We start from the raw sequence: 23,068 nt of genomic DNA on the forward strand, positions 1-23,068 counted from the left end.
ACTAAAAGTGCCAGGTGATCATTTGAGATAAGCTGACCTCATGAGTCAGAAGGTCGTGTAAATGGTATGTCAGAGGAGAGTGGTGCTTGTAACACCCACAAGCCTTCGGCAGCCGAAAGCCACAATTTCAGCACAAAACACAGCGGTCTGATTCTAAAGAAGCAAAGCTAAAAGAATGCAGAAGGCCACAGCACCCTGGTCTGATAAGTAAGGAGTAAAACATGACATGGCACGCACAACAAGGTGGTGTGATATGACCGATTACTGGTACCTCCCCAAAGATTATTTTCAAATAACAGCGTGTCCTGAATTGTTTTCTTCCTCTTACACTACAACAACTTGCCAATGATTACAATTTCTAATTTTTATGAATGACAAGTCTGGCTTTTTAACCATTTATAGTTGCATTCAATGTTCTGGAAGATCCATGAGATAAATTGGTTCCTCTTATCATTTATGCTATAAACAGCCATTCTCTTACCAGCCTGTCATTTTTTTTTTCTCTTTCTCGAAGCTAATAATAAAAAAAAATGCAATTTGTCATGTTATCGAGAAACGAGAATGCTCTCCCGCGACTCTGTCGTGTGTTTTAAATTACAGCCAGCACTACTGTCAGAGCTGCTGTTATGTAATTAATAACACACTCCAAACCATGCGGTTATACGAAAACAATGCACACCGGGGGGGTGTGATGCAGCACAACGCACAACAGAGTGCTGCTACCCCCCGATGTGCATTATTTTCATATAAAAGCATGGTTTTGAGTGTGTTCACTTATACCACGCGATTTACCCACAATTACAATGTTTAATTTATAAATTATTGATTTCTCATGCATTTTAACAGTTTATAGTTAGATTAAATGCTGTGGACCATCTGAGAGACAAGTTAGTTTCTGTTCTCACCTACTTTATAGCCGCGATAAACAGTCATTCCCTCACCAGCCCGGCGTTCTCGCTCTCAAAAAACACGCATTGCCATTTTACCAAGAAACCGGAAGGCGTAACTCCTGTCCTGAAGACTTTCCCGTGGTGGGAAACTTCGCAAGGCACCGTGAATGTTACATAGAGCTTATAACCAAGACTCCTTCCTTAAATGTTAAATAAATATCTCCTAACAAAAAAACGCCACCACATCAACGACAGTCAGGTCCATAAGTATTTGGACAGTGACACAATCTTCGTATTTTGCTTCAATACAATACAATGGATTTGAAATGAAGCAATCAAGATATGACTTAAGTGTAGACTTTACATTCAGTTTTGTCTTCAGTAGGTGAAAAGCATGCTAAAGCTTGGCCATGAAACTGTTTATCAGTCAACTGTCCAAATACTTTTGAGCCTGTGAAAATGGAGGTAGTATGTTAAAAAAAAATTTTTTTTTTTAAATGGCTGTAATTCCTAAACAGTTAATGCAATATTTTTGTTAAACCCCTGAAATTAAAGCTGAAAGTCTACAGTTCAACCACATCTTGAATGATTGCTTCATTTCAAATCCATTGTGATGTTTACAGAGGCAAAATTACAAAAATTGTGTCGCTGTCCAAATACTTAGGGACCTGACTGTACGTATTACTTTGTTAAACAAAACATGTTTTTTAAATCCATCGTAGATTATGTTGAGCGTCTGATGTACAATCCCCTGTATATATTATAGTATGTACTATAGGAACAATAACGTATTAGAACAAGCGTATGAATATAAAACTATTGTTCAGGTTATGGCTGGAAGTACCGTCCAACACCTTCTGACCAATCTCAAACGAGAATTCACCAGCACTGTGTTATAAGCTATTTTAAGTAGAAGTGGCAACATAGAAATTCACTGCTGATTCACTGCGAAGGAGCCATAATATCAATATAAGTGAAGAAAAAAAAAAGTACTGGTCTAACATAATAACCCATAATAACTACAAGAGAGCAGACAGACCAGGCGGTCAGGACCTTTCTTCCCTCACAGAGAATCCAATTACTACTGATGCATTTACACATTGTCTTATTTGGAAAGGCTTTCAGACACAATCACAGCACATTAGACAAAGGACAGTTAAGATTATGGAGGCCCAGCAGGTGAGACTGGAAACTTGATCTGACTTAAAAACAATTACAACTTCCAAAACTGAAGACTTGCTCCTTGCTTTTGCGCTTGTTTATGAGAGATTATTTTAGCACCTATAACAAACCATTTAGCTTACATTTCTTAGTAAATTAGTTCTGAATGCACAGCATATTACACATTTTATTTAATATGCTTATTGATTCCTTGTTCGTTTCACTTCTGCCCCATCTTCATGTATTTCTGAGGATTATTATTGTAGCAAGTCCTGGCTAAAAATTAACCACCATATCAGTGTTAAAAGAAATCCAGATTATTCTGCCCCTACTTGCACCTCTGTGTGGTTCCCCCTGGATGGCTGGTGAGAAGATACAAGGCAAACATGTACGGGCGTGTTTTCCTTGAGGGAAAAAAAAAAAAAAAAAAAAAAAAAAAGTACGCAGCCGCACACACTGCTCCGAGCTGGGAAGCGTCTCTCGTTTCTCTTCTCTTAAGCCCCATTACACTTGTCTGGTTAGAGAGAAGCCTGCCAAGTGCTAACTATTTTCAGACACAGCTGGGTTCGGGAATGGGACCGAGACGGGAAAGCATGCTCTGTTTAGCTCGGCTGTGGTTCTGGCTTAAACCACATTGTGCATTTCTTTCCCAAAGCCAGCAACATTGAGCTTATTACCTGCACGGCCCTTTCTCAATCAACAGGGATTAAAAGAATGCAAGTCATTTGTGATTGAAATCTTGGTGACTGTTTGAACTCTGAAAGTTTTTAACAGGGGTAAAATGAGAGGAACAGAGTTGTGTGTTAGGGTTGTTGAAATCGAATGCTTCCAGAACACCTGCTTAACTCCTTTCTGAAATCTGCTGCTAAGTAATCACATGAAGATGCAGGTCATACAAGACTCCAGCATGTGCTGCTCCTAGTTATTCTTTGTAGCCTGGCAAATCAATGGAGAAACGTGCCCTTTCCTGTTGATCCGTCATATTTACTAAGCGAGCCCTCAGGGCACGGACACAGGACTAGATACACGCAAACGAACAAGGGAAACAATTAAGTCAATTTTGATGCATGGATCCACTAAATCCGACAGAGTGTTTTATGAATGCAGATGAAATGTGATCGGGGAGACCGTGTGCATTGTTCATATGCATTTCCTTCCACGCAGCACTCTAAAGAAAAAAAAAAAAAAAAAAAAGCTCACATCGGTCACAATTGGCTTCCATACACACAAAGCTTTACCGGTCCCAGCAGCACAACAGGAAGCCATAGTCATAGGCATTATTGAAGAACACATTCAAATTAATCAGTGGCCACCGAGCAATGCCAGGGCGCGTTACAGAAGGGCACATTGACTTGCAAATTCATTCCGCCACACTCCTGCCTTTTCCAGAAGGGCAAAAATGAGTGTTTTATTTATGCAATCGTGTCAGACAACTGCACGTTACTCCATAAGTTAACTGTTATTCCAAAAGTGCCTTCTAAGATATGATGAGAGCAAAAGCCTGCAATTATATTTCGTTCATTAGTACTCCTGCAGCATCATTCCTAGCTGTACTAATCGCTGCGCGCTCTACATCTTTACATGAGCTCTGTGTAATAAATATTTCCATATGTATATTAAATAAGGAATGAAACACGACAGAGCATGCTGTTATAGGAAATAATGTGATGCTGCCTGATCCAAGGCGGATTTATTATTACTGCTCTGAAGTAGATTACGTTAGCACGGCAAACTGACAGAGATTACAATTTGGGTTTGTTAATGAATAACACCTCCTGCTTTTTAACTGTTTATAGTTACACTGAATGTTGTGCAACGTCTGTGAGACAAGTTGGGCCCTGATCACACCTGGTATTAACATCCGTCTCGAGTGACCCCCATCACAAGCGGACAGCCAGGAAGACTGTTGCGCACATTTATTACATCAGTAATTGGTTTTATCCCATGAATCCTATTTTATGTACACGTAGGGGTTGTTTCAAACATTTCAATCACGTGGTCTGCTAATGAAATTACGACGCTACAAAAAGCATCTGCTTTCGTCTCTGCTGTTAGAGCATCTCCTTTATCCTTTAGCCTGGCGGTGGAGAGCTCTGCTCTTCAGCGAGATTTCTGAACGGTCTCACAATGCTTACGTAGTTTTCGGCTAGGTCAATGACGCAGACAATTAGTTGGTCCTTCGTTGCTGTCTGAGACGCACTGAGAAGTTTTTGTGTTCACACTACAAATGTTAGGTGATCATATGTGGCCCAGACCACCTTTGAAGGTGACTCGAGTGATCGGATCACAATGTGCCTCTGAGAAACATCAAACCCCGTTCACACCTGTACTTAGTGCCGTCCACTTACTAACAGATCGCCCAGGATGCACGTTAATGCCAGATGTGAAGAGAGTCTTAGTTCCTGTTATCGCTTACATTATTAAAGCTATAGTCATTTCCTCACCAGTGTCTCTCTCTCTCTCTCTCTCTCTCTCTCTCTCGAGGTTAACAAGACAATAAAAACACAGCTTGTCAAGAAACCAGAAAACAAAAACTCATCTGTCCTGAAGACTCTCCAGTGGCAGAAAACTTACCGACCATTACAAAGCGCTGACATTCCATATATGTTAAAACCACCATTTCAATGATTATATAGTTTTTTTTTTAATCAAAGAAAAACATTTTCTTAATCTAAGATTAAACAGATCATCTGCTACACAAGTGAATTCCCTGTGAATGAGCTGCTACTATAGAAACAATACCATATTAGAACAAGCGCATTGATAGAAACCTGTCATTTGAATTACAGCTGTAATTAATGTCAGAGCTGCTGTTGTAGAAAATTAATCAGCAGGTTAATGTTAACGATTAACGGTCAAGAATTCAGTAGTGATGTGGGATAATATACAACACAAACTAATTACACAACTTCAGAAAACTCCAGATACTGTTATTTCATACACAGGCAGCCACCACACACACACACACACACTCCATATCACTGACCACATTATACTGCATTCACACTCTTTAAAAAATAAATAAATTAATTAATTAATAAAAATAAACCTTGATGAACCATCGTCAGGTCGTAGATGCTGTCATAATCAATAGATCATTTTTGTTCCCCACTCCTGGACTACTTTTAAACCTTGTGGTTATTCATAAACATATAAAATCTCAGTAGTTAATGTTCTGTGGCAGTGAAAGATGGTTGAGTTCAAATCACAGGACTGCCAGAGAAACACTGTGGCGCTTTAAACGGGCACTTAAACCTCAATTGCCCTGCTGTACACTTGGATTGGATTCTTTCTCACTCGTAAAGGTGCTTCGAATTTAAAAAAAAAAAAAAAAGCATTTGCCAAATGAGTGAACGTAATATACCTACAATTACTAAAAAGACTCTGGTCTAACATGTTTACTACCCAACACAAACTAAACTCTCAACATGTATAATTCCTTCATGCGTGGTGTTGCTACGAACATTGTGACATGGTCAAAAATTCTGGGCTTCAAAAGAAATACAGCTGAAAAAACCTGTTAATAATCCTACTGATAATGGCTAGATGGAATAAAAACAATTCTTGTGAACTCCTAAAGTTAGTCTGAAAGAAAGATGTATCTGATAAAACGAGGTGTATAAGCTGTTAAACAAAAGAATATTCGGAATGTAAACCTCCGTATCTGATTACTTTCGCAACCAGAAGTGAAAAGCATGGTGGTGTAGGCAAACAAAATACACACTTTAGACGATTTCAAATATTTGGGCATCAAAGCTGAATTCTGAGGACAGTACAGTAAAGTATCAGCATTAAGAATATGAATACTCCCAGACAATGCTTTTAATGTTGTTAACACTGGAGGAGAAGATGAATAAAGCCAATAGATCTGCTTTACCTACAGACTATGTGTACATTTTCATTTAATTTTTACAACTAAGGCATTCTCACTGTAATTCAGACAACTTCCTAATGCTGAAAAAACTTCACTGGGATCACAAATTTTTCTTCCAGCTGTCTGTTCAATAAGGAACTTTGGAGAAACCTTTGCTAAGACGTATATCATTTGAAACTAGAGATGGCACTGGTCCGATACCCAGTATTGGCACCAGGCCAATACCAGCAAAAAATAACGGATCAGATATCGGGGGGGAAAAAAAAACATACTGGATATAAAATCCTGTAATAACCGGCAAAGACTGGAATTGGATTTGGAAGTGAAATTTATTTTGGGAACCGGAAATGTTTACATATAAAAGAGACATGTTTTTCTTTTGCTAGGAATGACTTTATTACGTTTATACTATTATATTAATACTTTATTATGCTTATTACATTTGATTTTTGTGTGAAGTGCTTCAGTTAAAGAAACATTAAGCTTAGTCGGATGTAAAGAAAACAATATCGGATGGTTATTGATATAAGCCGATACTCAGTGCTTCAGTATCGGCGTCGGAAAGGAAAAAGTGGTATTGTGTCATCTCTAGTTAAAACTTTAAACACGCAGCGCAAACAAACACTAGGCCAACATGCTGAACTAACACTCTGATAGGACTTACACACGCCTCATTTCTTATGGTAACTCTGACACTAAACACGGCTCCTTGCATGCTTTGGGACTGATGACATACAAGTCGCTTTCACACCTGTTTGCTGAGTCAGCGTGAAATAGATACTTTTGGTTTGTTTTCACATTGCACATAAATAAATGAACCAAAAAAAAAAAATTTAAAATCATTGGCTTAGGGGCACAGTTGAAGACGGTTAAAAAAAAAAAAAAAAAAAAAAAAAAAAAAAAAAAAAAGTAAACAAACCTTTGGCAAGCACACTTAGAAATCACAAAGATTACCCGAACATGGAGGACACAGAGCTGGCATTAAATAAACGATGAGATAATTATATGATTAGCTAGCTTAAAATATTTAGTGTGTCGCACCCAGCGTTTATTTTCTCCAAATAACCAGAACTCTTGCTTTGGCTCAGTTTAGCAGTGCTGCAGCTTTAAAAATACTTTAAAAAGTAGAGTGAAGGGACTCTGGAACAATTGATTTTCCCTTCATATATGCAGGACAGATGTGTTTTGTCCTGAAGCAAGAGGAAACTCCGATCAGCATGCAGAGCAGGTGCCGAGCTGAGAGTGCTAAACGCAAGTCATGCTCCTCACACAGGAAGAATATCCAGCTGTGATCTGCTCACCACTCAGCGCCGGGTTCGGAGGTAAACATTTGCTCTGTAGCGCAGCGTAATACTACAAGGAAGGTGTTAAACAGCTTGCTCTACTTTTGTCAGATGTTACTATGGAACAACAAAAATGATCCATGAAGCAGAAATATGCATCTTCAGCACACTGTGGTGTTTACATCACATTTTAATCACAATTCCTTCAAAATGACTGGGTTCAGGATTTGAAACTGAAGCTAAAGGTGTTTTAATTAAGTACCTGTCCATGAAATAAGGGTAAATAACATCAACTACTGGCCAGAGCTCATCCATACATAGTTTTATTACATTAGGGATGTAATGAGATATTGGTATACTGTAATAAGAAAGTCTAAAATAGTTGTAGTATTAAGTATAAGCATAGATGGTGACGTCTCAAAACGTTATTTTCATTATGCCCTTTGAAATATGCTATTTTTAAGATTTCTTTAATCAACATACTGGGTGCAAATAAGAGAAAACTATATTTCTACATGACAGTGATAAATTACTGAAGGCCATAAGCAATCCTTAATTATTTTAATACTTTCCCCAAACAAATATTCCAAATCTTGGATTGCTGCTGCAGTGTTAAATAGCATTAATGTCAACCTCTTTAAATGTGTAGCTGTAAACAGATACTCTAATATACCAAAAACTACAGTGTGATATTGTGCTGGTGTCAGCACCAGAATTTTTCCATAACGTTCCTGCCCTAGTTCACAAATGGCTGACCGGAAATCTGAGGAGGCAAAAAGTCAGCAAATAAACTCGTGCACTATGATCTTTAACAGGGCACCATTAGCTCATAAATGTCCTGCAGCCAGTTACTATCTTGCAAACTGTCTGATAATTTCCTGAGCATCGTATGGACATGGTCGTGGTGGATTCGAGATTGAATCGGGGTTAGAGGTAATGCTGCAGTTAGAGGAAAAATCTTCCCTGAATGACTTGCATATAAATCATCAAGGGTGTGAGATGACATTTTTAGTTTAAACTTGTTTCATTGACATGTTGGTCTATTTTCACTTTGGTTAACTACATTACCCACAATGCCATTCAACTACCAGCTGATAGTGGTGGTAGTGGGATTTAGGTTGCATTCGATTTACCTCAAAATTGGAAAGTCAGAGCTGGGATTTATGTCATTTTGCGACATTCACAAGTTCGAGCTACAAAGTGGGGGGGGGGGGGGGGGGGGGGGGGGACATGGATGCCTCCAAGTTTATATTTTGTTAGCAACAATCTAGCCAGCTAATTGTGATGAGTGAAGCAAATTTACCACCGTCATTAAATTTACCTAACATTTGAAAGATTTAAAAAGCGAATATGTCTGTATGTTGATTGATCTAAAGCAAATACTCGTATATACAGCATAACTCATTACAAGGTAAGATATACTACTTTGTTTATGGCTGATGCTGTGAGCAGCCATGTTGTCACTTGCTGAACTCGAGTTGAGGACACCATCCCAAGTTCCCGAGTAGGAATTCTGAGTTCAGAGATTGTTTTCTTTGTCTTTTTCCCCTAGTAAGAGTTACGAGTTACGACCTTTAGTCAAATGCAGAATCAGCTCTTGCTTCATCTTTACCTAAAGAGAGTGACTTTCAGCAGCAGCGCTTTAGTCCTTTCGTCTGTCTAGCTCTCTTGTCTTCTCATCTGTACACTCTGTTCATCAGTCTGCTCAACTTTCAGTCAATGACATTCTGGAACTTCGAGTCCATCATTTGCCGTCTGCATGACTTCTGCGCTGGATTTTTTCACTGATACAACACCGAACGTTGTTGAAAAATACCTAGTGAGATAGGAAGTTCAGACTTCTCACAGGAATAAAGAAAATCCGGGATCAACCTACAAATTCCTTCCTTCAGTACACAGATATCTTGATATAAACATATTCTATGTTTATGTGTTTCAGGTGCGAGCTAGTGACCAGAATGTTGTGAGCTCAAATCCCATGAGTGCCAGAGAGCCACTGCTCAGTCCTTGAGCACAGCTGAAGTGCCTCAAGCACATGCTTGGACTGGATTCTGGCACGCCGCCAAATAAAGATACCAAAACCTACTTTTCTTTGTCATCGGCATGGTAACATCAAGGGTACATCGTTTGCATCGATTGTAGTCATCTGTTACTTGGAAAGTCTATGTTGTGTCCGTTTAATGAGCCGTTCGAATATACAGCTTTACACGTGGTCCGATTCTGTACTTCAGGTCACGTCTAAAGGTACACCATTTTCACGTTTCCAGATGACTGACACATACCAAAGGTAGAAATGATGTACCGTTCATGGTAACGCCGGCGACAAGGAAAGGTACCTTTATTTCTCAGAGTGTATGTAACGGAAAAACGACCAAACTAACAATGAATTCAACGAAGTCTAGTGCGGATACAGAAACAGGGGTGGTGTAAAAGGATGGGGGAGGTGGAGTGATTCAAAAGGCCCTGCATAAATAAGGAGCCCAAGGGTACTCTTAGTCATCACAACTGTCCAGGAGAAGGAAAATAATGAAAACCAAACTGTGAATTAACCAAATTTCCTCCTGGTGTTGACAAAATAGACAGAAATACAGTTAGCTAGCTACCCATCAGTAAACATGGCACTGTAAATCCACAAAACCCTAGCAAATCCTAACTTCCGTGAGATGCTATAAAAGAAACAAAGAAATAAACAGTAAGAAATGATGAAGTGATAGTGTCTCAGTGGGTCAGGGGGACACTTTGGACAAGAGCAGCTTGCTCAAACGCCTAATTTGCAAAGTAAACAGCAATTCTGGTTATCATAGCTGATAAAAGGTCTGAACTGTTTCTAAAGGACACACTGCAGAGACCTAGCCATCATAACCAGATGCTCATTTTAGGGTTAGGATGAAAGCAGAGAGCAGTATTGTGAAAAACCAGACAGTCTCACACAGCACACTCACTCCAAAACTATTCACTATGGTGTTTTTGGGGGAAACTGGGCCCCGGTTTGGTCAAACAAAAGGTCTGAACACCTAAAACATACAGTCTTTTGGGTAGAGAAAGCAATTTGACAAGCGTGTGAAACGTTATTTTTGGTGTTTCTGTTTAAAAGTTTTGTTTTCTTCCGTCGAAACGCTTCTTTCCCAGCTGTTTTTGTGTTTTTGGAAAGGGACCCAGTCCACCTACCGCATTGATGGTTAAGAAGCTAACAACAGGATTTGATTGAAAAGAAAGAATGACACAGCTGGTGCCACGTTAAAGCGTCGTGAATGAACAACAATAAAGCCGTACCTTCAGAGAACAAAATAAAAAGAATGATAAATTCTATGTCTGGTTTGAAAGGAAAGCAAAGAGATATCCGCATCCCGGTTTTAAACTGCTTTACTCACCTTCCCACTCCCTGTTCAACAACAGCTGCCCTGCATGAGAGAAATACTAAACAGCGTTTCCCCTCCGCTCCTAAACACAGGCGCACACCGCCGTCCTCACCCCGACCCATCTACTCCTCTTCCACCGCATCCACACACAAACACCGCAATCCGCTTGTTTTGCTGGTGGTAGGAATTAAAAGTTTGCTTCCGAGTTAAAAAGTTGCGACTCCAGCACTCCAGCTGCACCATGCAGTTTACTGAAGCAATGAGATCACCGCGCTGTGCTGTATCCTCCCCCTACTGGAGTATCGCGAGAAGTGCGCCGAGAACGGGACTACACCGGAAACTGAATGGATCAATGGATGAGAATGGCAAACTACTGTAGCATAAATAATACCTCAGAATACTACGCCACCTGCGGTGAAACAAAACACAGTGCAGTCGTAGCACTTAGACAGGATTAACAAATACACAAATGACAAACAACTCCTGTCTAGTTGAACATTAACTTCTTTTCTGACTATAATACTGTTCTCCAGTCCACAGCCACATACTGCAGTCATGGCTAAATAGCTACTGTTTACTACACAGTGCTGTTCCAGACCTAGCCTAAAATTAGTGACTATGTTATAATGTGAATCACAAGTAGAAAACTATGCTGTACGCTCACATACTTCTTTATTATTCGTGCAATTATCCAAGCAGTGCTGAGCAGAAAAGCATCTCAGAAAACACACAACATGTCGAACCTTGAGGTGATATGGGCTACAACGGCGCGTGGTCTTTTCCAGTCTTCGACTGTCCAATTTCAGTGACCCTGTCCCCACTGTAGCAACAAAATTCTGTTCATGGCTGACAGGAATGAAGCCTAATGTGATCTTCTGCTTTTTTAAGCCCATCTGCTGCAAAGTTATGCATTTTGAGATGCTTTTCTGCTCACCATGGCTGTAAAGAGTGGTTATTTGAGTTACCATAGCCATAGTTACCAAGCATATCTTTCAGGCTGAACCAGACTGGCCATTGTCTGTTTTTTGTTTTTGTTGTTGTTTTCTGTATGTGTTTGTGTGTTTTGTGTGTGTGTTTGTTGTTGTGCAGATGTTCCGAAGTGCCCAGTGAGTTCATGTACTCATGCTTGGTTAATCACTGGGATGTCTAATCTGAGAAACTCAAATTATAGGAGAAATTCATTTAAAAAAAAAAAAAAAAGCAGTCACTTGAAATTAATTCTGCAACATGAACCAGATTAGAACATCCCACACTGCCCCACCATTATAATACTCTGTGATCTACCATCACTTCAGATACCCTGACAGCTCCAACCATTTGCACTAACATCACCAACCCTAGCCAAGAAGATCATATTACTAATTTAAAATATCCTCCCTGCACTGCCTTAACATTTTAATAGAACACTTAACATTAGAAAAACCTAGAGTGGCTATTCGAAAAAGAAGCAGATCATATCTAGACTGGTCTAGACCCTTTCCTGATATACTTTGGGTCTGAGTCCTCTTAATAACAATCACGTCAGAACTCATTTTGTAACATATTTCTAGGAAGATACAGGATATTACTGTTGCAACCCTCTGTTACATTTTGTCCTACCTCAATATTTCCTTACCTCACATTGTCCTTTACTATTAAAAATCACCAAGGCCAAATCATCAGGGCCAGATGAGGAACAGTAATGATTAAAATGGAGAATAAGATGTCCTAGTGAGCAGATGTTTCATTTTACTTTGCCATTTTAGAGATGTGCATAGAACAGATATTAACTTGGCTCCTGTCATTATAGTGACTATCTTGATTAATTGAATCAGAGATTGTTGAGTGGAACATTAGTAGCTTCCCATTTATGTCAGTGTTCACTGCATTTTCGTCAACATTGCCATTCAGAATGGGGTTTGACTAATTTGTTAGAGCAAAGAAATGTTCTTCTGAGCTGCAGGTTCTTTTAAACCCACCCAAATGTCTTACCCACAAACACTGGAAAATTCATGTGGATGGATCTGTATTTTTGTATTATATTATAGACAGATCTGGTATTCAACAAGGCACTCATTTTGGTATTCGATTACACTAAGCTCTACTCCAGAACGAGATTAAAATGGAGTGAACTCAATTAACTATAGGCAGTGGTCTTAATAGAGTTAGTCAACTGACCATGTTATATAGAATTACAGGCATGGTTTCTTTATGGATTTACTTCTGTAGAAATCATCCGTTCTTATAGTGATATTATTATTTAATGTCATGGCAGAGCTCAAGTATAGCTATTAAATTTATTACAGTAAGTTTCAAAAGAATAAAAATGCAGCATTTAATCATTTAAAGGTATGAAAATGCTGTATCATGTAGTATAGGCTACAAAATGGAAGAATAGTCCTTACTAATGTCTTGGTTGTATATTACTGCACTGAAAAAAAAATGATTCAGTTGTTCAGTAAATATGACAAAAACAAACCTGTGATTTTTACACAAAGAAGACAAATGCTTGAATGCTTTAAGTTCTGTACTAAATTAATTCATGTAAATATGCGACTAAAACCCAAAGTGTATATTTTACTTACTTTACTGTATTAAATTTACTATTATTTTGCAAGTGCTCATAAAACTAGGAAAAAAGAAGTCATGTTTACTTGAAGCGATTGCATACTAAAGTGGGGGCATGGTTTCTGAACTCGATTTGCATGTGTTCACAGAACTTTAAACTTTTAAATTTTAAATTTAAATTTTGAACATTACTGGTGGATTGTTTTTTCAATATTTCTTGTTTTGTGTCAGCTTTAAAGCCTAAGACTATTATATTATGAAATCTTTGGAAAGATCAAGTGATTCAGTCAAGTTGTCTTGGTTCACCCTCTTTGTGTTTATCGGTCAGGTCTATGGTGTTGATGTGCACACAAATTAGTTCAGTTTTTATGAAATGTGACTGCATTTACTCATTGTTGTGTTAATTCTGTTTGGAACTGTTAAATGTATTAGTGACCATGCAGTGTTTAGTTGATGTGTATATATATATTTTTTTTACAGGATTGAAGTTTATGTAGTTCATTTAACTCAAATTTGAGTAAAATTTATTTATAAGATAGGAAAGTTGCTAGTTAAATTTACTTACATTTTTTAGGAGAATAATCCTTGGTGCTGTGTAAAGCTTACTTAAATTATGCCTAGTTAAATTTACTAATTTTTTTGTGCGGAAATTGTTACCACACTCTTGTTGAGTAAATTTCACTCCAATATTTTTTTCAGTGTGTGGAAAGCCTCAAGAAATGTGTACTCAAAGTGAAATGATGCAACATGACGTGACGTGACGTGTAGCCAAGTATGGTGACCAATACTCGGAATTTGTGCTCTGCATTTAACCCATCCAAGTGCACACACAGTAGTGAACACACACACACGGAGCAGTGGGCAGCCTTTTTTGCTGCGGTACCCGGGGAGCAGTTGGTTCGGTGCCTTGTACAAGGGTCTCACCTCAGTCGTGGTATTGCGGGTGGGAGAGAGCGCTGGTCATTCACTCCCCCCACCTACAATCCCTGCTAGACCTGAGACTCGAACCCACAACCTTCAAGTACACCTTCGGGTTACAAGTCCGTGACTCCAACCATTAAGCCACGACTGCCCCCAAAGTCAAGAGCTTTCCAGCTTTGGTCAATGCTGCCACTAGAGAGAAAGGAATGTGATCTACATTAAATGAAATTCAATTCAAACTATTTGTACTAGTCTAGACCTAGGGAAGACTAGTGGTTATGAGGTACCTGTTAGAAATATTCAGCAATACTACCACCTAATGGTCAGAATAAATGAACAAAAACCTCAGGCATTTGTGTTACATGGAAGATACCACTTGTTACTGAATAGAGAACCAAAATGTTTGGTAGTTAGACATTACATGATGCCTACATGATGTAGCACGGTGGTAACCACGTTAGACTCTTATACATATTCCTTCATGATAGTATTCATTCATGAGCATGTAATAATGTTTTGTGATAAGACACTTTGCAAGTTCAAAGTTGTTTTTTTTATTAAAGGATTCCTTTCAGTACATCTCTGTTAGCATCCTCTACACGTCTTTTTTATATTTACACCACCTCAGTTAATACTCCCTACGTTAGTTTAGAGCATCAACTTCATTAAGTAAAATAAGAAAAGGTAGAGGAGTGCACAGTGGTACCTACAGTAAAATTAAATACATTATGAGGCACTTGTTTTGATTAGTTTTTGGTCAGCCTCAATAACCTTTGAATATCAGGTTCTATATTAATGGTCTCAAAGTTTTTGCTGTATCTCTTGAAGGGTTCTCCCTCTGGGCCAATCAGGAACTTCTCAAAATTCCAAGAGACATCAGTTCTGCTGATGGGACTCCACACTAAGAACTTGGGGTCCTGAATAAGAGAGACTGGGTCATCATCGGGGTACGGAAGTTTGTCTTTCAGGTATGCGAAGACGGGATGTGTGTTAGCCCCATTCACATCGCACTTCTCAAAAACGGTGAACGAAGGCTCAAACCCTCCACCTGGTCGTACGTGCTTCAAAGAGTTCAGGATCTCTCCATTTCTGCAGTTTTCCTGGAGAAAGAGAAGATATAATCACTCTTTATAAGTATACCATGCTTCTGCAATGCTTGTAATTTGGTGAATTGTGTCTAGTGATGAAAAGATGACAAGCTCCTTCATACCCACTCAGAAATAAAGATACCAACTATATTTTCCTTGTTGCTTGGGTGGTAACATCAAGCGTAAATCTTTTGTACCTTTAGTCTATTTCTTTTACCTGGGAAAGTGCATGTGGCGTACCTTTGATTAGCTTTTAGAGTAATGTTTACAGGTATAGCAGTGGCCTTTAAGGTCCAATTATGTACCATAAATTATTTTTAAAGGCATAAAGATACATATTAAAGGTACAGAAGTTGTAGCCTTGGTGATACCATCAAAAAAGAAGAGTTTGATACCTTTATTTCTGAGAATGTGTGTAGAAATTTTTCATTAATTAACTAATTAATTAATTTTCATTAATTCCTTTTACCAGCACTATACACTGGCATCAGTAGTAAGTAGCATTAGCACAATGTTTGTCATGATTTAAAGCACTTAACCATTTGCATTCTTGAAACTTTTGGTTTCATCCCTAATTGCACACATCTGATCCAATCAATCAAACCAGGTTTCCTTGCTTCACTATAGCTAGTGTACTGGAGTTGGGTTAAAATTGAATTCTGCCTGATGCTGGCTCTCCAGGTACAAGGGTGTTCTTTGGTGTAAAGAAAATTCTTAAAGCCTGATACACCACACTTGCTTCATCTTGGTTATCTAAACTGAGCTGAAAATGCATTGTGCCTGAGCTAATCCAACATATCAAAAACAATTCTGAATACATGGTGAATTGTTTGTCCCACTAACCTGGTAGCCAAACTGATTACAGGGGAAGGCCAGGACCACCAGCCGGTGCGGGTACCTGCTCTGGAGCTGGTTGAGCTGGCTGTAGTCCCGGGTGGTGGTCCCTCATAGCGATGCCACATTCTCGATAAGTACCACTCGGCCTCGGTAGACATTAAAATCGATAGATTCCCCTTCCAACGTGGTAGCACGCAGGTCATAAAACGTCTTGGCTATGAAGGTCATGGTCCGTGTTTGGTGTCCTCCTGATGTGCGTCTGCTTCCTAACTGGCATGCAAGTCATCCTGGTTGCCTGGCTTCAGCTATAAAGCTTGGGTGTCAAATGACTTGGAGGGAAGTTGATATGCAAGTGATACATAATGCATCGATGTGGTGAAAAGACCGAGGTAGGCCATCTCAGGTGCAGGTAATCTATAAACCTGCACCAGTTTTTATACACATTCAGACAGTCCTGTCTATGGAATATGTTGGTCTGGAAGATATTTTCCACAAACAAGAGGGAAAGATGGTATAAAATATACAGGGAATTAACTACAACTCAACAAGCAATTAATGGCACACTCTAAACAGATGGTAGCAGTTGTTCTAGTTACATGTACAGTGATTACCTAAATGCTGTTATCTGTTTCCCATGGTGAGAAAGGAAGTTATACAGTTTTCTGTGCAGCAGATTGCATTAAACTCTCAGTGGCTTTAGAGACTGAATCTACTTCTGAGCCATTAAACATTCAGCAAGTCATTGCCTACATTCTCACGTCATTAAAAATGGATAACTGTTCAATCTAATCCGCTTCAGTAGAGCTCGGCCCAAATTCTGATTCCGTTACGTGGAATCTGTAATTCAGCGGCACTCCTAATCTGCCAAAGAGCTAAGCTTCCTGAAACATATATAAAGTCCAGCCTCGTCTAGTGTGTGTCTGACAACGAACTGGTCAGTGGGTCAGTGTGGCCTGAGGTAATGTTCATAAAAAGGTGTTTTCACTAGTATTCATAGGAGTGGTCAGTGATTATGATCATAATACGCATTTATTTTAGAGAGTACTAGTATTTCATGCATAGCTCTAGATCATATACAAAGCTTTACAACTTATTTATACAATACAATCCTTTAGTAGACATACAGATTTGACAGCAAATATAATATATTTTTAGTTTTTACACTAATAATGGAATCAAATTCTAAATTTATGTGTCATTTTAATGCCAAAAGGAAATCTCTCTCTCTGCTTAAGAAGTAAGCACTACAGTGAGGTCAGCACACCCCCATTATCCAATTCTGTGGTTCGTATGGGTGGGATGGAGGATTTTCTCCTGTCAATTCGATGGAATGGTGGTCAAATGTATCACAAGTCCTTGATCAACCTTACAGCTCTGCCCGTGTTTATGTCACAAGCTGCTGCAACTCTAAATGGCTCTAAATATCAAAATTAGGTCAAAGCAGCAATTTGATGCATTTTAGCTGAACAGTTGTTTGCAGTGATGAACAAAAAAATGATTCGTAGATGACTGCCCCCTAGTGAGACACAAACGGAAGTGCTTTTTCCAAATGTTTACTGATCATTCTTGCATCTAGGATCAAGCAATGAGACAAAGCACACATTATACAGATGCAGTAATGAGGGAGATTACAAAGCGTTTCAGAAATACAAGGACATTGCTGAAATGATTTTCGTAACTGCCTTACTGACATCAGTAGCAGCTGAAAAATATGCTTTAACACTTTATTAACATGAGCAGGTGGAATATTCATGCTCCTGCTCTGTTTCCGTAGCGCCGAGATCATCGTTGTTGGATGGCAGCGCACTATCCAACTCCTCCTTGTTGGCTTCCAGCACCAGCTCGGTCATCCGAATGAATGCCTGAGAAGCGCAAAGAGTAATACTAACCCCAAGTTAATCCAATTATGGTGGAACCATTTTATTATTGACACATCTCTGTTCCAACAATCATTTTACACTATTAGACATCAAAACAAACCATGCAACTCACCTCGTTGATGTTATAGTTGGTAAAGGCGCTTGTCTCCAAGAAATCCATACCATAAGACTTAGCAAGCTTATTGAAAGAAAGTAGCGTTACATTACACCTAATCTTTTTTCAGTACAGGGCAAACAGAATTCCATCCTTCCACAAAAAATGCATTTGCCTTCCTTTAACAGAATCTACAAAAGTCAAACCTGACTACCAAATAGAAACTGCTCTTTTGCACTCATTATTAACAATGCAATTGCTGCACGTTAACTTTGAAGAAGAAACATCATTGTATAAAAGCACTTTTACCCTAATGCCTGCAAATAATATTAATATAATATTACTATTATTCATTCATTCATCTTCAGTAACCCGCTGTATCCTGGTCAAGTAGCCTTGGATCCGGAGCCTGTTACAGGGCTAGTGGTTGGGACACCACACACAGTGACACACCCGGACACACCTATACACACCTGGAGTCAGTTGGGCAAAGCCAATTACTGACATTTTTGGGAAGTGGAAAGAAACTGGAGAACCCTTGAGGAAATCCACAAGGACATATGTGAAACTCAACAGACAGTAACCTGAGTTCAAGATTGAATCAGGGACCCTGGAGCTGTGTCACAGTGAATATTATTCCAACTGTAAAATGTAGAGGAAACAGGCTATAGGTAAAAAACCTGCTCTTGGTCATATGGCTTTGAGAATAAAATGCAACTGGTACCTTGTTCCCCTGCTCTGTGGTCACTTGTCTTCGATGCTCCTCATCATGTTTGTTCCCAACGAGAATCTTCTGCACTATGTGTGGTGCATACTAGAGAACAAAAAACTAACTGTGAAGCTGGCATTGACTGATCTTCAGCCTGTTAGAACAGCTCAATAGGACATTGCACTGGAGAACAGAATCTGAGCGCTTAGGAAGTTTAAGAGGAAAAAGCCTCCTCACCTCATCAACGTCACTAATCCACTTCATTATATGTTGGAAGGAAAGGGAGCTAGTAATGTCGTATACAAGGAAAATTCCCTGGGAAAAGAAAAGGAAACACTCCGAAACTATGTTTCCAAAGAACTCAAACTTTGAAACCACAGTAATCTAGGCTACATTTAGCTTCAGGTCTCCAACATGTTCAGTGATGGTTGTACTCTTCTAGTTATTGTAGTGAAAAGGATCAGAGCCACAGGCTAGAGCATAATCCATACCTGTGCTCGTCTGTAATATTGCTTCGTAATAGTTTGGTACCTCTCCTGTCCAGCTGTGTCCCTGTAGAAGACAGTTACACGAGCAAAGCTAATCTTCAATGACTTAATTAGCTAAATTGAGACTTTGCATAATCTAAAATATCTATAATCTGGATATCTCACTCACCATATCTGTATTCTCACTTTGATTCCATTGACTTCTATTGTTTTCATTTTGAAATCCACCCCTGAAGAAAGATAAAGGATACATGTACATGACAGGATTAAACAATTAAAACACTACCCAGAAAAGTAGTTTGTTTGTTTTTACTTCATACAAGGAATTGTGTAGAATACTGTTGAAAAAGTGGACAGCATTTTGTTATGTGAACATACGGTATACAACAGGCAGGTTATCAGTTCTCTAGCAAAGAAACATAGAAGAGGCTTAATTAGTATAATCATCATAATCATCATAATTTCAGATTCTCAGTATGTCTCAGATTCTCTCAGTATGTTTTCAAGAATTCTGGCGAGATCTTTACCTCTAAACATTTTTTTGCACTGTGATCCTCAACTTCCTCCACCAGGAAGATTTACCTTCCTGAAGAATTAAGCTCCATCTCTGCTTTTCCAGTTAATCAAGTAGACTGTTTTTTTTTTTCTTTACCTCCCAAGTAAACTACCTCCATTGTCAAATTCAATATGAAAACAGCGACGTATACCAAAATATTGAACTAAGTAAAATTAAACAGATTAGAAATTATTAGAAATTATTACTGATGTACACATTCGGCATTGTGGTACACTAGATTCCCAAAAGTATGTGGACCCCTGACCATCACACCCATATGTGGGCATTCCTCTAAACTGGTGGCACAAAGTTGGAAGCATAGAAATGTCTAGAATGTCTTTGTATGCTGTAGCTTTAAGATTTCCCTTCACTGGAACTAAAGGGCCCTGTGCACAAAACAATTTCCATAAAGACATGGTTTGCCAAGGTTGTTGTGGAAGAAATCTAACCCTGAGCCTCGACATCACCGAACACCTTTGGGATGAACTGGAACGCTGACTGCACTCCAGGCTTCCTTACCCAACATCGGTGCCTGACCTCACTAATGCTCTTGTGGCTGAATGAGCACAAATCCCCACAGCCATGTTCCAGAATATAGTGGAAAGCCTTTGCAATAGAGTGGAAACTGTTATACCAGCAAAAAGGGGGGACCAGCTCTGTGTTAATGCCCATGGTTTTGGTATGGGATGTTCAAACAGCATTTATGGGTGTCGTGGTCAGGGGTCCACATACTTTTGGCCATACAATATACATACTCTGAAGTGGGTCATATTTCCGCAATGTGGACCTCATTAAAATTTTAATCCTGGCTATTATGTTATGGCTCTATCTGGAGCAGGGTTTAATCCTGTAGTAGGGTTGAATTCTGTAGGAAGGCAGATCAGTAACAGGATTGGTGAAAATTTCACTATTTCTACTGGTTCTGAGAGGTCGTATCAGGCGAAAATCTACTCGATTTAACATGGTGATGATTCAAAGTTGCTCCATATCTATCTGGAACAAATTGAGCAGATTAAACCAACTGAAAATCCTGCGAAAAAATCCATCTTAATCTGACCAACTACAAGCTGCCAAAACAGGCTGAGCTGCTCGAAACAGTAGACCATTTTTTGCTTTTGCCACTTTCTAGCAATTGAATAAACAGTTCATTAAATGTTTAAACACTTTGCTGTTGTGTTATTGCCTTAACAACAAAGTCTGCAGTGTACCATTAGTAGTTGTGTTTCAGAAACTGTGTCCTTGCTACCAGCACTTGAGCAGCTCGGCCTGCGTTATGGCAGCTGGTCAGACCCACACCCTGGATTTTCAGCAAGAAAGATCAGCTATGGAGGACAAAAAAAATGACTTAGGTATAAACAAACAACCTAACTAACTAATTCATTCATTTTGTTCATGAAAAAGGGCATAATTAAATTAAAGCCATTCATTTATTTCTAGATTTCCACACATCAACATTTATCTGGGCTATTTCTGTATTTCTACACTTATTTGTTTGTTTCTACACTTACGTATTTACACACTTATTTATTTATACACTTCTTTATTTCTACAATTATTTATTTGTTTCCACACTTCTTTATACACTAATTCTTTTATTTATACACTTGATTTCTACACTTATTTATTTATACACTTATTTATTTATTTATACACTTATTCATACACTTGATTACTACACTTATTTATTTATTTATTTATACACTTACTTATTTACACACTTATACACTTTTTATTTACACACTTATTTATTTATACATTTATTTATTTATACTTACTTATTTCTACACTTATTTATACTTATTTATTTATACACTTGATTTCTACACTTATTTATTTATACACTTACTTATTTACACACTTATTTATTTACACACTTATTTATTTATACACTTGATTTCTACACTTATTTACACACTTATTTATTTACACACTTATTTATTTATACTTATTTATTTCTACACTTATTTATTTCTACATTTGATTTCTACACTTATTTATTTCTACATTTGATTTCTACACTTATTTATTTCTACACTTGATTTCTACACTTGATTTCTACACTTATTTATTTACAGACTTATTTACTTATTTTATTTAATTAATTTATACTTGAGTCACTTGTCCTCCTCCACCCCAGCCTGCACTTGACCCTCAGGCCTGCAGGCTGCTTTACCTCTCCACAGCCAGCAGAGGCCACTGGAGATCCGAATGATGGCAACTTTTACTCTAAACTGCTTTTATTCAGCCTGAAACAGTTCGGCATGAACATTGCACCGTTTACAAACAGAAGTTATTTACATCAGTTTCATCCTAGTTGACCTGTTCCCTGGCTTCCACAGTGAACTGCAGGTAATAATAATGAAGTTAGCCAGCATTTCCCAGTGCTCCAGGGCTCCAGTCTTACCGATAGTGGAAATGTGCGGCGACAGGAACTCGTTGTCGGTGAGGCGGCAGAGTAAACAGGTTTTCCCCACACCAGAGTCTCCTAACAGCAGCAGTCTGAAGAGGACGTCGTATTGCTTCGCCATGGCGTGGACCAAGTTCCTGACAAACGCGTTCACAAGCCAAGTGCTCGTCGAGAACTGCTGTTCAAGAGCCGTATTCTTTCATATTTCCTGTAATTAAGCTAAGCTTCACTCATCACCATCAGTCACACTCCTAAAAGTAGCCGAGAGGAAGGAAAAGAGCCTCTCCTGTATTGTTTTTTTTTTCTTCAGTAGTTTTCTCCCTCCAGCCTCAGAGCAGCCATGACAGTCTGCTCTGTAAGTGTCCTCAACTTCATCTTTTAATGATATCACCTTTTATTCATTCATTTTTCAGGGTCAAACCCATGTCATGCTCTTGCTACAGCCAGATAAAGCAAAATGTCAAATAGCCTTCAGCTTAAAATGAATGGCTGCCTTGGAAAAGATAAGCTATGCTAAACCATATAAACATATGTAGTATAGTCTCCAATATGTATTACTGATACATAGATAAGGACAAGGCTAGTTTTCCTTCTTTCAAGCAAATTTGTGCAGGGTTCTTAGTTTATTTAGGCATAATTTAACCCACTAAGGGACGCCCTTAAATAATTCTATAAATGACAAAATGCCATAAAGTCTGGTTGACTAAGCAGTTTATAATAATATGCCCCAGAACAGGAGAAAAATGTGCTGCATGTGTGAAGAACATGCATGAATCCAAGCATCATAATCCTACTGAAAAATCCAGCTTAGATTTATCATCTACCAGCTGCTGGTCAAACTGGTAGACCATCTTTACCTGCTGCTACAGTATTTTTCAGCTTCCTTACTATAGTTTCCTGTCTACCAGCACTTTTGGTGGAGACTGTCTCCCAGTTTAACCAGCTCAGCCTATGTTTTGGCAGATGGCAGCTGT

General features: G+C 38.7%; 3 protein-coding genes across 11 annotated transcripts in view; all 3 read right to left on the reverse strand.

Annotated features, from left to right (window-relative positions):
* The window catches only part of LOC113538672 (signal-induced proliferation-associated 1-like protein 1), a 57,912-nt gene extending 44,103 nt beyond the window's left edge, over positions 1-13,809 (reverse strand). For 2 of the 5 annotated variants that reach the window (XM_026933921.3, XM_026933922.3), the window contains exon 1: positions 10,580-10,880. The gene's annotated coding sequence lies outside the window, so the exon portion shown is untranslated. Of the gene's footprint in view, positions 1-10,579; positions 10,881-13,679 lie in introns of those variants that run through there. The other 3 variants (XM_053237437.1, XM_053237436.1, XM_053237439.1) reach the window with 3 other exon arrangements.
* Positions 13,810-14,574: 765 nt separating this feature from the next.
* Positions 14,575-16,426, reverse strand: gpx2 (glutathione peroxidase 2). Its single transcript, XM_026934177.3, has 2 exons — positions 15,967-16,426; positions 14,575-15,135 (listed from the first exon to the last, which is right to left on the reverse strand). The coding sequence occupies exons 1-2, from the start codon at positions 16,186-16,188 to the stop codon at positions 14,782-14,784; spliced, it is 576 nt and encodes a 191-aa protein (XP_026789978.1). The 5' UTR covers positions 16,189-16,426; the 3' UTR covers positions 14,575-14,781.
* Positions 16,427-16,437: 11 nt separating this feature from the next.
* LOC113538862 (ras-related protein Rab-15) lies at positions 16,438-22,868 on the reverse strand. Of its 5 annotated transcripts, XM_034307869.2 has the most exons (8): positions 22,092-22,216; positions 20,896-21,009; positions 19,301-19,361; positions 19,135-19,222; positions 18,881-18,958; positions 18,659-18,748; positions 17,953-18,018; positions 16,438-17,822 (listed from the first exon to the last, which is right to left on the reverse strand). In XM_034307869.2, the coding sequence occupies exons 3-8, from the start codon at positions 19,345-19,347 to the stop codon at positions 17,688-17,690; spliced, it is 504 nt and encodes a 167-aa protein (XP_034163760.2). In that variant the 5' UTR covers positions 19,348-19,361; positions 20,896-21,009; positions 22,092-22,216; the 3' UTR covers positions 16,438-17,687. The 5 variants fall into 5 exon arrangements, with proteins under 5 accessions (XP_034163760.2, XP_034163759.2, XP_026790072.3 ...); XM_034307868.2 differs by lacking the exon at positions 20,896-21,009 and having other exon boundaries at positions 22,092-22,868; XM_026934271.3 differs by lacking the exon at positions 20,896-21,009 and having other exon boundaries at positions 19,135-19,195; positions 22,092-22,284.
* Between the last annotated feature and the right edge of the window lie 200 nt (positions 22,869-23,068).

Source organism: Pangasianodon hypophthalmus, chromosome 10, assembly GCF_027358585.1.
Source record: "Pangasianodon hypophthalmus isolate fPanHyp1 chromosome 10, fPanHyp1.pri, whole genome shotgun sequence".
NCBI classification, from domain to species: Eukaryota; Metazoa; Chordata; class Actinopteri; order Siluriformes; family Pangasiidae; genus Pangasianodon; species Pangasianodon hypophthalmus.

What these genes read in the sequence shown, in the direction of transcription:
- LOC113538862 (XM_034307868.2), bottom strand. Translation starts at nt 22,215, where the DNA reads ATGGCGAAGCAATACGACGTCCTCTTCAGACTGCTGCTGTTAGGAGAC. An exon ending in GCCGCACATTTCCACTATCG is followed by an intron (nt 19,362 to 22,091) that starts GTAAGACTGGAG and finishes ATCTTTCTTCAG; the next exon opens with GGGTGGATTTCAAAATGAAA. An exon ending in CCAACTATAACATCAACGAG is followed by an intron (nt 17,823 to 17,952) that starts GTGAGTTGCATG and finishes TGCGCTTCTCAG; the next exon opens with GCATTCATTCGGATGACCGA.